The sequence below is a fragment of the Misgurnus anguillicaudatus genome, chromosome 11 (genome assembly GCF_027580225.2).
Source record: "Misgurnus anguillicaudatus chromosome 11, ASM2758022v2, whole genome shotgun sequence".
Lineage (NCBI taxonomy): Eukaryota > Metazoa > Chordata > Actinopteri > Cypriniformes > Cobitidae > Misgurnus > Misgurnus anguillicaudatus.
In genome coordinates, this window is record NC_073347.2 from 26,344,620 (window position 1) to 26,357,314 (window position 12,695).

Below are 12,695 nucleotides of genomic sequence, written 5' to 3' on the forward strand. Positions count from 1 at the left end.
GCAGTTTGGTATGGCAGAAATACATACATTCATTTTCAATAGAAAGCTGCATTTGGCTTGCATCACTTGCATTGTGGTGCATTTTAGGTGAAGCATCCGTTCGAAAAAACGCTTCACAACATCACAAAATTACAGTGTATACAGTCAATGCATGTTGAAATTATTGTTGCGTGGCTACATAAAAGTTTAAGCATAGGCAGTGCTTTAAGTGGGCCGGAACGCCCCGGTACTCAGTACCGCCACTTCTAAAAATAGCTCTTGAGCGTACCACCACCTCCACGTGCGCCCAGAACGTGCCTTTAGCGTACCGGAACGCTCATCTGTTTTTAAAAATCAGAGGTTTAATTTAATCATTTGGCTGCGCTGCCTCTTTTCAGAGCGCCCTTAATGTACGCTTCCTAATTCGTTCCACCGAGAGCAGAGACTACATTACCCATACACCCTTGCGTTTACAAGTTAAAAGCGCATGCGTCCTTCAGTCAGTGTCAACGTGCTCTGGAGAGGTGTGTGTTTGTGTGTGAAACGCTCAACCATAGCTGATCGGTTAAAATGAAAATACAATGAACACGTAATATGCCCTCCTTGTTTTAGACTCTGAGTAGTAAAAGAACAAGGTCAGAATCAGAGGACTCGCTGACATCCCACCAAGCCAGAATGATAGCTGCAGGTCAGACGCAAGCCTTGTAGGTACGTGATAATCTCCGCTGTCGCGGCTTTCAGTTTGGTTCCCCTCGACGCAACTTCGGATTTCCTCAGGTGATGTGCAGAAAACATTCTTGAAATTGTAATATACATTTAGTTTAATTGCTAAACAAAAAGTAAACGAAATTTCAATGAATTTGAACGACGTGCACAGTAGTTTTACCACCCGCAAAATGGAAAACAATGGGACAAAATAAATGACTTTAGAGTTTCAAATGGCCAGTATTTTGTTATTCTTGACCCCATAGACATGGTCTTGGTGTCATTTTAATGTTTTTTTTCAAGCTATTTCTATCTGAACCACTAGTTTTAGCATTTAACCATGCTGAAAATTTTACTCGCATATCTACCTTTTGCACATTTTATTTATGTTCAAAAACTCTTTCTACAGTAGCTCTTTCTAATGGTATTTTTTCAAAATCCTTTTGCACATTTTATTTATGTTCAGTAGCTATTTCTAGCTCAAGCAAATCCACAAATTTATAAAAGGATTAATTATTTTTTACAAGGTCGTCTGTTGACGGCTAAATATAAAACCCCTTCAATATAGGAGTCGAGTCAGCAAAAAAAAAATAGAGTACCGGCACCTCTTTTGGGCCACTTAAAGCACTGAGCATAGGCTATGTGATGCATTGCCGCGATTGGTCTGACTGGCGCGTGAGAGACACGAGGGTGCCTGCGTGTGTGTGTGTGTGTGTGTGTTTGTGTGTGTGTGAAGGGGTTCTTTTTTTAAGCTATACTCTCTTGCAATTGAACGTGAATATGTTTACTACTTAAAAACATCAAAGCTAAACATATCTAGTCAAACCGCATAACAACATAGCTACAAATAAAGTATGGGATTAAATCAGGGAACATCAATGTATAGACTTACTGTGGGTTTACACCAGATGCGAGTTCAACGATTTGCGAGAGTATACGTACATGTTTCCCCTAGCATTATATAAGGGGGGCGCCCCGCCCTCCTTACGGCTCGACCCGCCCCCCTTGAAGGTCAAGTAAATTTGATTTGATTTTCTTTGAAGTGCCAGAGAACAATTTGTTATTTTATTAAACAAACTAAACAGCCCTCAAGTAATATGTTATTTATCTTATTTCAACGATGGCCTCTTCTGTCTGTGTTTGCGCGTTTACAATTATCCAATTGAGTGCGCACATTTATATTTTACTGTTCGGCTTAATTTACTGCGCATGCTCTCTCTCTGTGCAGCGCGCGCCTCTCTCTCCCATAACTGGTGACGGTGTTTTCAAAGTCCGCCTCCGTGTACTTTATTTTTTTGCGTAAACATCAACAGTCACGGATGTTACTGACAGAGAAGACGACTGATCGAGTTTATCATGACTTTCCCACACACACGCGCGCATTCTCTCCCTCTCTCGTGCTATATATATGCCCGCGCCGCGCACGTGTTTTGTAGTAACTCTGTGTCAGTAACATTGTATGCTGTCATATTTCTGAATTTGCGAATGACGCGAATCGGGCGGCGCAATTGCCGCGAAAACACGCGCTTTTCCCTTTAAACACGTCTTCGCGCAAGTTGAAAATATGCAGCTCAAGCGAAAAAACTCAGAGCAGCCAGCTACAAGAACGCGCACGCAGGATCTTTTGACATTGTAGAGGTGTGTGTGTGTGTGCGTGTGTGAGCGAGAGCGAGAGAGAGAGAGGTAACACGTTGAGAAAACTTAATAGAAGACTAAAGTATGTATGTCACTCATCTAATTACAGTATGTTAACTGGATAACACTGGATATAGCTCATTGTATAGTTTAGTAAAATAATGTATTTTGATTACACAAATCAAACCTAACTATATGATTGTTTTCAGCTGCTGACCAGCATAGGGAATCTCTATGGCTAATTTCTAAGACATGTTGCTGATGCAGTACTCTGTGTTGTACCTTTTCTTGATAATTAAGTCTTTTGGGGTAGCATCTTATGCTTACAATTATTCAAGAAGGTTGATTCTTTTAACTTCCTTCAAAGTTCGATCAATTGTGCATAATGACATGTGCAACAAATGGATATAGGGTGTCAAACTCATAGACTTGCATCATTTAAGACGCTCTTTTTAAAATATTTTGTGTCAACCTCTGGCACAGATTTAAAGCTGAAACTTATCAAATCCTATCAGAAGTCCAGAATGTCATTGAAACACACCAGTGGCTTTGCTGTCATCAGTATTAAAAATGTTACCCCTAGAAGTACCCCTCCCCACAGAGCTCCCACATAACAAATCACAATTTAACCCCTGTATATACATGCCCAACCAACCAACCCCCCCCCCCCCCCCCCCCAAAGATGTAAACCTAGGGGAAACACTGTAGTCAATGCAAAGACGCAATCAGACGCGTCCTCGCGTGGGGCGATGCGAATGCCGCGATATGGGCGCCGCGCTTGCCGTGAAAACACGCGCTATTCGCCTCAAATGCGTATTCGCCTTGAAAATATTCAACTCGAGCGAAAAATTCGCATGACACGAAGTTAAATCCCGTGAGTAATCTAGAGCGAGCAACGCGATTCTATTGCACGCTTCGCGTTTGGTGTCAACCCACAGTAAGGCTACGTTACCTTGTTTTAGCGACGCTTGGTGAAACAGCAGTGGATGTTTTCGGTTCAGATGCTGAATGTATAATAAGAATGTAATGATCACAAACTTTAGACATTCTCTGCCATTTATGGACATCTTTACTCTCCTCCATTGCTCCAACTAAATTCAAAATGTATCACGCACTATGATGTGCTTCCTCAACACTGAACAACAGTCCGTGTGAATCAGTTCCTTGTGCGTATAGTGCACATCATAGGAATTTAACAAGGCTTCGAGGCAGAATTTTTGCCTCGAGGAATTTTTGTAATTGAGTAAATCTTATTTGATGAATCGTTTCAGCCTCAAAAACATCTATAAAATAAACAAAGTATTCTTAGCCTGAAGTTATCTATGAATAAGTCTGGCTTTGCTAAAAAAGGCAATGTCGCTAATAAAGTCAATGTCGCCTTTTCACCTGTGTGCAGGTGAGATTTACTGCAACAGCTACTGAGCCTCGGTGCCTCATCTCCCACCGCCTGATGATAATTTTTTTCAATGTTCGGCCTGTTTCTACATGTCATCTTTTGATTACACATTGCAAATTGCAAGTCTCTTGTGCTTGATTAAATCTGATATTACAGTGGTGATGTGAACCGACTGCAGCTCTTATTTGTTATATGATGATTGAGAACGGATGCATCTTATATCAGTATATAAAACATCTGGAGTGTTGAACATCTGATCGCTTTTGTTTGGGAGTGATGTTTTGTTTCTGTTTTGAATTGCGTTCTGCAAATTTTAAAATGTAATGCATCAAATAAGAGTCATCTTGAGTGTTCTCATACTCGCATGTTTCCTATCTGTATGTTAGTGTGTAAGAGAAAGTCTTTCTATCTCTCTTTAAGTCTTGGATTGCAGTCAGCGTTCATCAGTGTTCATCTGTTGTTATATCACACACCATCTATTCTCTGAGCTATTCTTCTTTCTCTCTGGAAAATGATCTAAATTCACTAAAGAAATCATCAAAAGAAAACATTGTTTATTTAAGTTCTGTGCTCACTTATTTATTTGTTTACTTCTTCAAGCTACATCCCCCCGGATTCTTCATGCAGTGTTGCCCGGGTTCGAATCTCCTGGGTCTTTATTTCTCACGTATTAACTATTGATTGCAGCCAAGTTTTCAAAAGTGCGATAGCGACGTCATCCTCGTCTTCGGGCAAATGAGGCCCTGAGGCAGTATCCCAACAGTATCCGCCTTGGCCATCTGTTGGTTTACTGAAGTCATGTGTATAGTTCTCAATTCCCAGTTCAGTTAAAAATAACTTCTGCTGTTTGCTTTTTGACTCTCATCAAACCTTTTGTCTTTTTTTCTTACGTTTCTTATTATTTGTTTTGGTCAGAGATTGCGAATACAAATAAGCATTATCCTTTAACAGACCAAGTTTTAATGATGTAAATTTGCGTCATGCTTTATTTTTACTTGTTAAAAAGTCAATTGTAACATTTTGATTACAAACATTTTTTGCCAAGGGCTTTTGCAAAAGTCCAGATGCCTTTGCTGTTTCTGCGTATCTGATGTTAATCTGGAGTACCTATAGAGTAGTATTACATCCTTCATATCTCCGAAGAGTCTTCAGTTTTATCAGATTTATAAAAGACATATTAGCTTTACCGATAACGTATGAAAAAATTTGGAAGGAGTTACGAGCTGCGGGAGGAGCGAGCCCGAGTCAACACTTACATGTTCGTGTCGTTTATATAATATGCGCTTACATGCCTATTTCCATCATTACACAGAAGTCTTACTTATCACATGCAAGTCATGACCCGGTTGGGACTTTTCAATGAAATCCAGCATTAAACATACACACACGTAAAGCTCTGCAGCTACCCCGGATAAACAAACTGTATCCACTGTTTCCATAATGCGGGCTTTTTTCTCCTTGCATCCAAAAACACACTTTTTTTCTTTCGTGCCATTTGTTGAGTTTGATATAAAATAAAGCTGTCGCGTGAAGTGATATCTGTCCTCTCCCACTGATTGACGTGTGGGCGGGGTTTTACGGGGGAAGTGCCCATTAAAACAAGTGATACGTATAGAAAACCCTGAAATGTCAGCTGAACTTGTAATCGGAAAAAAACTTTCCGAAACTTTTACGAACCCTGGTGAAGTGCATTTGGCACAAACCGCTTTTTTGTCACTTTGCATTTGTTTAAACCAACTCTTAAACTTTGTTAATAAGTCAGAATGCTTAAAATACCGTTGCACCCCCCCTCTATAAATTCTGTACCATGCATGGACAAACCATTTTTGGTTCCCCAAAGAACCATTCAGTTAAAGGTTCTTTATAGAACCATTTCTTTCTTACTTTATAAAGTTTATAGCAATGGTTCTCAAATTGGGGGCTGCAAGAAGGTGACATTTTATAAAATACATTATAAAAGGCACCTATTATGCAAAATCCATTTTACAAGGCGTTTAGACATAAAAGTGTTTGCAATCCTCCTTTTTAAATCCCCATTAAACCAATGCAGTCCCATTAGACATGCTATTTTGAATATCTTGTTAATGTGACATTACAGTGATAAAGCCCCGCCCACATCCAATGACTGATTGGTTCATTTTACCCAAAAGCTTTTCTGTGTTTGTTAGCACATTGTAGTGCTAATGCAGCTAAAGTTAATATTGTCCCAGACTGTATTCATAGTAATCAGAACTAGCAGTAGCTCATTTGCTCATTGCAAAGGTACACGCAGCACTTTTTTGCCCCCGTCCAAATAGGGGCATTTTTGGGATGCTATAACAAATGATCTGTGGAGTATTTTAAGCTAAAACCTTACAGACATGTTCTAGGCACACCTGAGACTTATATTACATTTCATAAATAGAGGAATACTATTGGCCTTTGAAATTATTATACATTTTGTGTAATTAAATCTCAAGAAACTCTAAAAACAAACAGTGCTATATAGCACCAAAAGTGGTTCATTGCTCGTAATCATAGAAGAACCATTTTTATTGCCATATAGCACCAATGAAGCACCTGTGTAGAACCATATAGTGATATGTAGAACCATATGTGGTGCTATAGTGGTGCTATATGGCCCCTATATGGTTCTACACAGGTGCTTCACCGGTGCTATATGGCACCAAAAATGGTTCTTCTATGATTACGAGCAAAGAAACACTTTTGGTGCTATATAGCACAGTTTGTTTTTAGAGTATCAACAGCACTACATTGTATATTTTAATATGTGTAGTTTGATTAAAATTCTAAAATTGTTTTTATAGATTTGGGGGGGGGGCACAATGGGATGCAACCTACACAAGAAAAGTTTGAGAACCACTTGTCAACAGAACCTTTTATTACTACAAACAACCTTTTGTATGCAACAGAACGGTTATTATGGAACTAAACAGCATGACAAAAAAATATTCAGAAACCTTCATTTTAGCACTGTAGTTTGGCCTTAATGTTCTTATTTTCTTAAGTTTTCTTATTTTAAAACACGGATATGTCGCTAACAGAAAGCATCTCCGGCATGTTGAGGCAATGTGGACACATGAATCACTCAAAGAATCTATTTCTAGAATAATATATCCAGGAAGGTCAAGCTTCTCCTCTCGATGCACCGCTGCTGGGTGACTCCTCTGATCCACCAGCCGTAAGTTTTACATAAAGGAGAAACAGGTGGATCCAACGGTCTTTTAATTGGCTGTTTATATTCAGCTTCCCATCCTGTTTGTGTGTCGGGGGAGATTGTGGATGTGACGCGAGCTCAGAGAGCTTTCATCAGCCTGTGGCTTAGGCCTATCACTGCAAAATTAACTATATTGCCCTGAGCCTGTATATCTCAGTGGTGCTTGGAAGAGGCAGACGCTAACCAAATTTTTTGCAAAAATGCAAACATTCTTGCGTCGTGTCCCAATACTGTCCCCATATTTTGCTTTGGTAGAGAACTTAAAAACCACAAAGGCTTTGGGATAACTCTAGCCTCTCTGAAACCATAAAAGCTTTGGCCTAGTAGTACACATTGAGTTCTGATGCACATGCAAGAGATTAGCATTAGCAACGTAAATGTTGCAAGTTTGATCCCCAGGGAATGCACATAGTGTTAAAACTGTATTAATTGAATGCACTGCAAACCACTTTCTGGATAAATCATCTGCCAAATGCATAAATGTAAATGTAAACAAATGACTTTATATGACATCAGAAACACAGAATGGTAAATCTGTATTTGTTAGATAGTTGGACCATAAATGTGTGGATGAACAGAGCACTGTTTTGATGGAAACAGCGCCACACAACAGCTTTTGGGCAGAGGCGGACTGACGTCTTCGCGGGGGCTGAAAGCGTTAGCCATTGTACGAATTCTCACAAATACGACCATCACAAAACCCTCTTTAGCTGAGCCACCACAACCATCTGCTGATGGACCCTGGACTTCAAACACACCTGATCCAACTGTCATTTGTGCCCGAGCAGAGGACCCAAAATGCATTGTGGCTGCTTTCCATTATGAAGTCACCTATGGCCCGCAACCCTGTTAGCATCAAAGGGGGAGAATGTAGCAGAATAGGAGCCCTGCTCAAATAAGCTGGAAGGAGCTCAGCACTCACAGCATGGCTTTGAAGATCTTCTTTTGATCAGAGAGCTTGTCCCTCCCACCACCCTTCATACGGAGAGGGGGGGTCTAGAGGAGCGTGTGAGGAATATGGAGGCACGGAAAATCGCAGCGAAAGTGAAGAGGGCTGAGACGGAGGCTGCCGAGCTTAGGCGTGATAATGGGAGTTTTGTTTTGCTCATGCTTATTCATTTTATCCCTCGCTTACCATCTCGCTCTCTCTTTCTCACACTTTTCAAAGGCATACAAAATCCATTAAAAAGTCACTCGGAATTTAGGCGGTTTAATGCATATTAAACAAAAGAAAATGCAGGGAAAAGTAAAGCTGTTTGGAAAATCATCAGAGGATACAAACAGTTTGGCAGGAACAGGAAGATGTGTGGCATATACTTGCTTTGAATGTTGCTGACATTAACTGCTCTTTGGAAATTGTTTCGCTGTTTTAACATCTTTTCAATTTTGAATAGCATTTAATGGCCATTATGCTCAGAAAATACTCTCTCTCTACTTTCCTTTTATTCAACTTTTTCTTAAAACATGTCTGAAGAGGGGAAAATCCTGCTTTAGGCACATGTGTTTACTAGAGAAAAATTCAAGCCATGTAATTCTCTTTTGTCTTTGCTTAGTTTTGTGTTTTGTTTTCTTAGACTTTTTATTCATTTCATAGCCTTATTTGCTATGCTATGCAAGCACTACAGTACACTTTTTAAGCTACAATATTGCTGTAAAAATACGTACTTAAAACAAATACTTTCCTTTGTATCAATAGGCTCAACAAAGACTGCAGACACCAAGGAGGGCACCGGTCAAGCTGAAGTTGCCATGGATGCTCAAGGTATTTTCTAAGAGGCTATTTACACCTGATATTAAAGGGAGAGTTCACCCAAAAAGGAAAATTCATCTTCGGAACACAGTTTAAGATGTTTTGACGTTAGATTTTGTCCGAGAGCTTGTTGACCCTTCATTAAAAATCTATGTACGGTTTCCATGTCCAGAAAGGTAATAAAAACATCATCAAAGTAGTTCATGTGACATCAGTGGGTCAGTTAGAATGTGTTGAAGCATCGAAAATACATTTTGGTCCAAAAATAATAAAAATTACAAATTTATTCAGTATTGTCTTCTCTTCCGTCATTCCACATTGACGTGTTATCCTCAGACATGTTTGTGAAGTTTTTTTTTTTAAACTTACAGCATGCATTTCCCTTCAGACTGTAAACAAAGCTCAGACACAAACAAAAAACTGGGGCGAACCACATAACACGTCAGCCGCGTCACTGATTTCAAAACTGAACCGGAAGAGAAGACACTGCTGAATAAAGTCATAATTTTTGTTATTTTTGGACCAAAGTGTATTTTCGATACTACAACACATTCTAACTGACCCACTGATGTCACATGGACTACTTTGATGATGTTTTTATTACCTTTCTGGACATGGACAGTATACTGTTACAAGATTTTCAATGGAGGGTCAGAAAGCTCTCAGACTAAATATAAAACATCCCAAACTGTATTCCGAAGATGAACGGAGGTCTTATGAGTTTGAAACGACATGAGGTTGACTCATTAATGACATTATTTTATTTTGGGGTAAACTATCCCTTTAATGTGCATTCTGGTCGATCGGATTACAAGTAGATGACTCTTCTGTCCATTTTCGACCGATTCTGTCCTGATTCCTTCAAGGGGATGGTCTATGTGCGAGTCGCTTAAACACGAGCAGGAGAAATGAAGGGTTAAATTTGATGCACACTAATATTATGTCAGTTTTTGGTCTTTTGTTGTTAGTAAACATGATGCACAACGTTTTATACATGTATATGTAATTCCTTTTCAGATATTTCTATGCAATGGCTGAAATAAGCTTGTGCAACTTATTTCGCAAAATAAAACATAAATGAAAGAGGCGGAAAGCAGCCGCTTTAGTTTTATCTAAAAACTAAAGAACACGCCAAACACTGTGGGTTGGCGCTAGAAGTCAGAAATGATAGAAAAATATTGTACTCGGTACATCATGGCCTTTTGTTGGTTCAACTTAAAAAAGTGGGTTACCTTGTTGCCTTAGAATTTTGAGTTAATTCAAATTTTAAATATTTGTTGACAAAACTTATTTTATAAGTCAACTAACATTTTTAAGTTGCATGAACTCGGAGTTTTAAGACAACCAGGTAATTTACTTTTTTGTTGAACCAACAAATAAGCAATCTGACCAAAATGCATAATAGGTGTAAACAGTGCATAAATCATCCAGCGGACTATATAACCGTCTTTTAACTAGTAATTTTGCTTGTAGCCACAGATGATAATAGATTATAAAGTTATTTTGGGGATTCATGCATCAGTATTTGTGGCTACCAGAAGTTGCTGATCATTGAAATCATTGGTTTCTTTTAAAGCAGAGTATTTCAGTGTATTATTAAAATTATAAAAAGTTTATTTTCCTAGAATTCACAAGGTCTAAAGGTGCTCCCAAACAGCAACATTTTGCATCCTATTTTCCACAGCTCATGCTGAGACACTGGTGGTGGGTCAGGTTCAGACCACACATTATGCAGTCACTGGTTAAATGTTTGCTTCCTCTGACAGCTGCGTTTAGCCGCTCTTGGGGTCATGGCAAAGGGGATGCCCTCTTTTCTAAATTTTTTGTTGCTTTTCTCTTTCTGTTTTATGCTTTTATAATTGCTATTCCTTTCCATAGTTGTCATCATTCCTGTATCATTTCAGGTTGAGAGAAACAAAGCGAAGAGATTGCCACTCCATAAACACATGCTTCACAGTCCACAGAGGGTTCTTAAATTAAGCATATGCTGTCATTACCGTCTAAAAACTCACTTTAACATGCCCATTACATGATGGGTTTTAGAATCACCATATGGTTTCCATACGGATACGCTGTGCGGTAAAATCAGCTACTGTTCCACGTGTGACTGAGCTTCACTGCTAAATATGTTTTACTCATCTGCAGCAAAGCTCCCTTCTCAATTCACCTCTCAGAGCTTTCAGCGTAACCCTTAAACCAGACGATCCCATGTTCTCTCTTTACATCTTTTTAAGCGTTTTTGTTTTTCCAGGCATGGCCTGAGGGACCTGGAAGCCTTTCAGACCCTGAAGAGGGGCTCTTTGGACATTCTCATACAATGGCAGCTTTGCAAAGCAGATCTTGTAACATTAGTCAAATGCGGCCATCGACACAACGCCACTTGGCTTTGTAGAAACCCTTCCTTGTACCCGCACTCCTTTATTTTTTTTATTTTTGTGTGTTGAGAGGGCTAGAATGTAAATGAGAGGAACCACTTGGCTTTTCACGGAGGAACGTGTGTGAGATAGATCTGTGGTATTTACACTGAAGCCCTCCCAGCCGGGTTTGTTTCGACTCAATACCTTTTAATTGGCTCTAATTGTCTGAAGCACACAATCAAGTGCCTCCCAGAATGCCTTTCTCTTCTTCTCGCAGAGAAAATATGTCTGCCCTCGGTCTGCAACCTTTGAATATTTACATATGAAAATGAAGTTTGCTCTTCACATTTAGCACTTCATTAGATCTCATGGTCTGGCTCTTTGAAAAGGTTCCCCACTGTTGTTTCACATGAATAGGCTTGGAATTACATTAATGTATGTTTTAATGATGAGCTGAACTCTACTGTTACCTCATACAAAAGCCCTACTTGGTAAAATACGGCCATTCGATGGGAGAATACCCTATTTTACATGTTAGGTGAAGAATAAACAGCTTGTAAACCATCAGATACTTTTCCAGATGTGAATAGTTTGATTTTTATTATCTCTATAATACATGTTACCGTCCATTGACCCTGGGGAGATAATTCCTTTGACTTGTGAGCTATTGAGTGGTTTTACTCAACAATCCTCCCACAGCCTCTTGTGAGTATGTGACGCTTGTAAGCTCGTTCTCTTATTCTCTATTCAATCCAGTTTTTTCCATTAACCTCCCAGGTGACACGTGAAAACCGTCTGGCAAGGTGCTTTTGTGAGTCAGCGGTTCGATTACATTGGGCCCTCGGCCCAGTTAGACCAGGGTTATCGGCCCGGTTCTTTGTGGTTGGCTTTAAGATGCTGGTCCACCGAAAAAGCCAAGGGCCTTGAGAACCCAAACAATTCATGAGCAGCAATGGTTTTTAAATGAAATGACATTCACTGCAGTGATAAACATTACAGAGGCCTTGACTGAGAACTCTGTTGAGGCTGCCCGGATGAGTGGCCTTCATAAATGAATTAAAGTCAAGTATAGTTGCATTCAGTGAGGTTTAACCAGAAATTCCTGCTATGTCAGACTCGCGTGTTTGTAAATGCCGAGAGTAAAAGTGCCACAAATCTGTAGTGCGTTTCAAGTGCAGATTAGTATTAGACTGTCATTTCGATCATGGTCTCAAGAGCTATTGGACATTTTTGTAGCTGTGCTAATGGCCCTTGTTAAAGCTAGTCACATTGCAATGATTCAATATCACTGTGAGAAGAAAAGTATCAGTTAACCAAAACTATTATTCACCACACACATATAATATAAAGAGGAATGTGACGAATCGGATTCAAGCATTTGCGTTTATTTCTCTTGAGCGGGTGGGTTTACTAATGTGGTGTTAAGACAATAAATATTTGTACCCTGAAGGTTGTAATGGGTTGTACAATTTTAGTTGTCAACTTATATTACCATGGGTTCCAGAGCCTACAGTATTTTGCATTAGCAGTAAATCAAAATAATTTTCATAATTTGCCTCCTGTGTGATTTCTATTAGTGTAGACAAATAATTCTCAACTTATATAGATACATAATACACATATTGCACCAGTGTTTATTATGGTTTTACCATAGTT

The 12,695-nt window shown here is 39.3% G+C and overlaps 1 protein-coding gene across 6 annotated transcripts in view; it reads left to right on the forward strand.

Annotated features, from left to right (window-relative positions):
• macrod2 (mono-ADP ribosylhydrolase 2) overlaps positions 1 to 12,695 on the forward strand; it is a 705,053-nt gene that overhangs the window by 679,769 nt on the left and 12,589 nt on the right. For all 6 annotated transcript variants that reach the window (XM_073873423.1, XM_073873424.1, XM_073873422.1 and 3 more), the window contains one exon: positions 8,629 to 8,694. In XM_073873423.1, the coding sequence (XP_073729524.1) occupies positions 8,629 to 8,694 (66 nt within the window). The remainder of the gene's footprint in view (positions 1 to 8,628; positions 8,695 to 12,695) is intronic.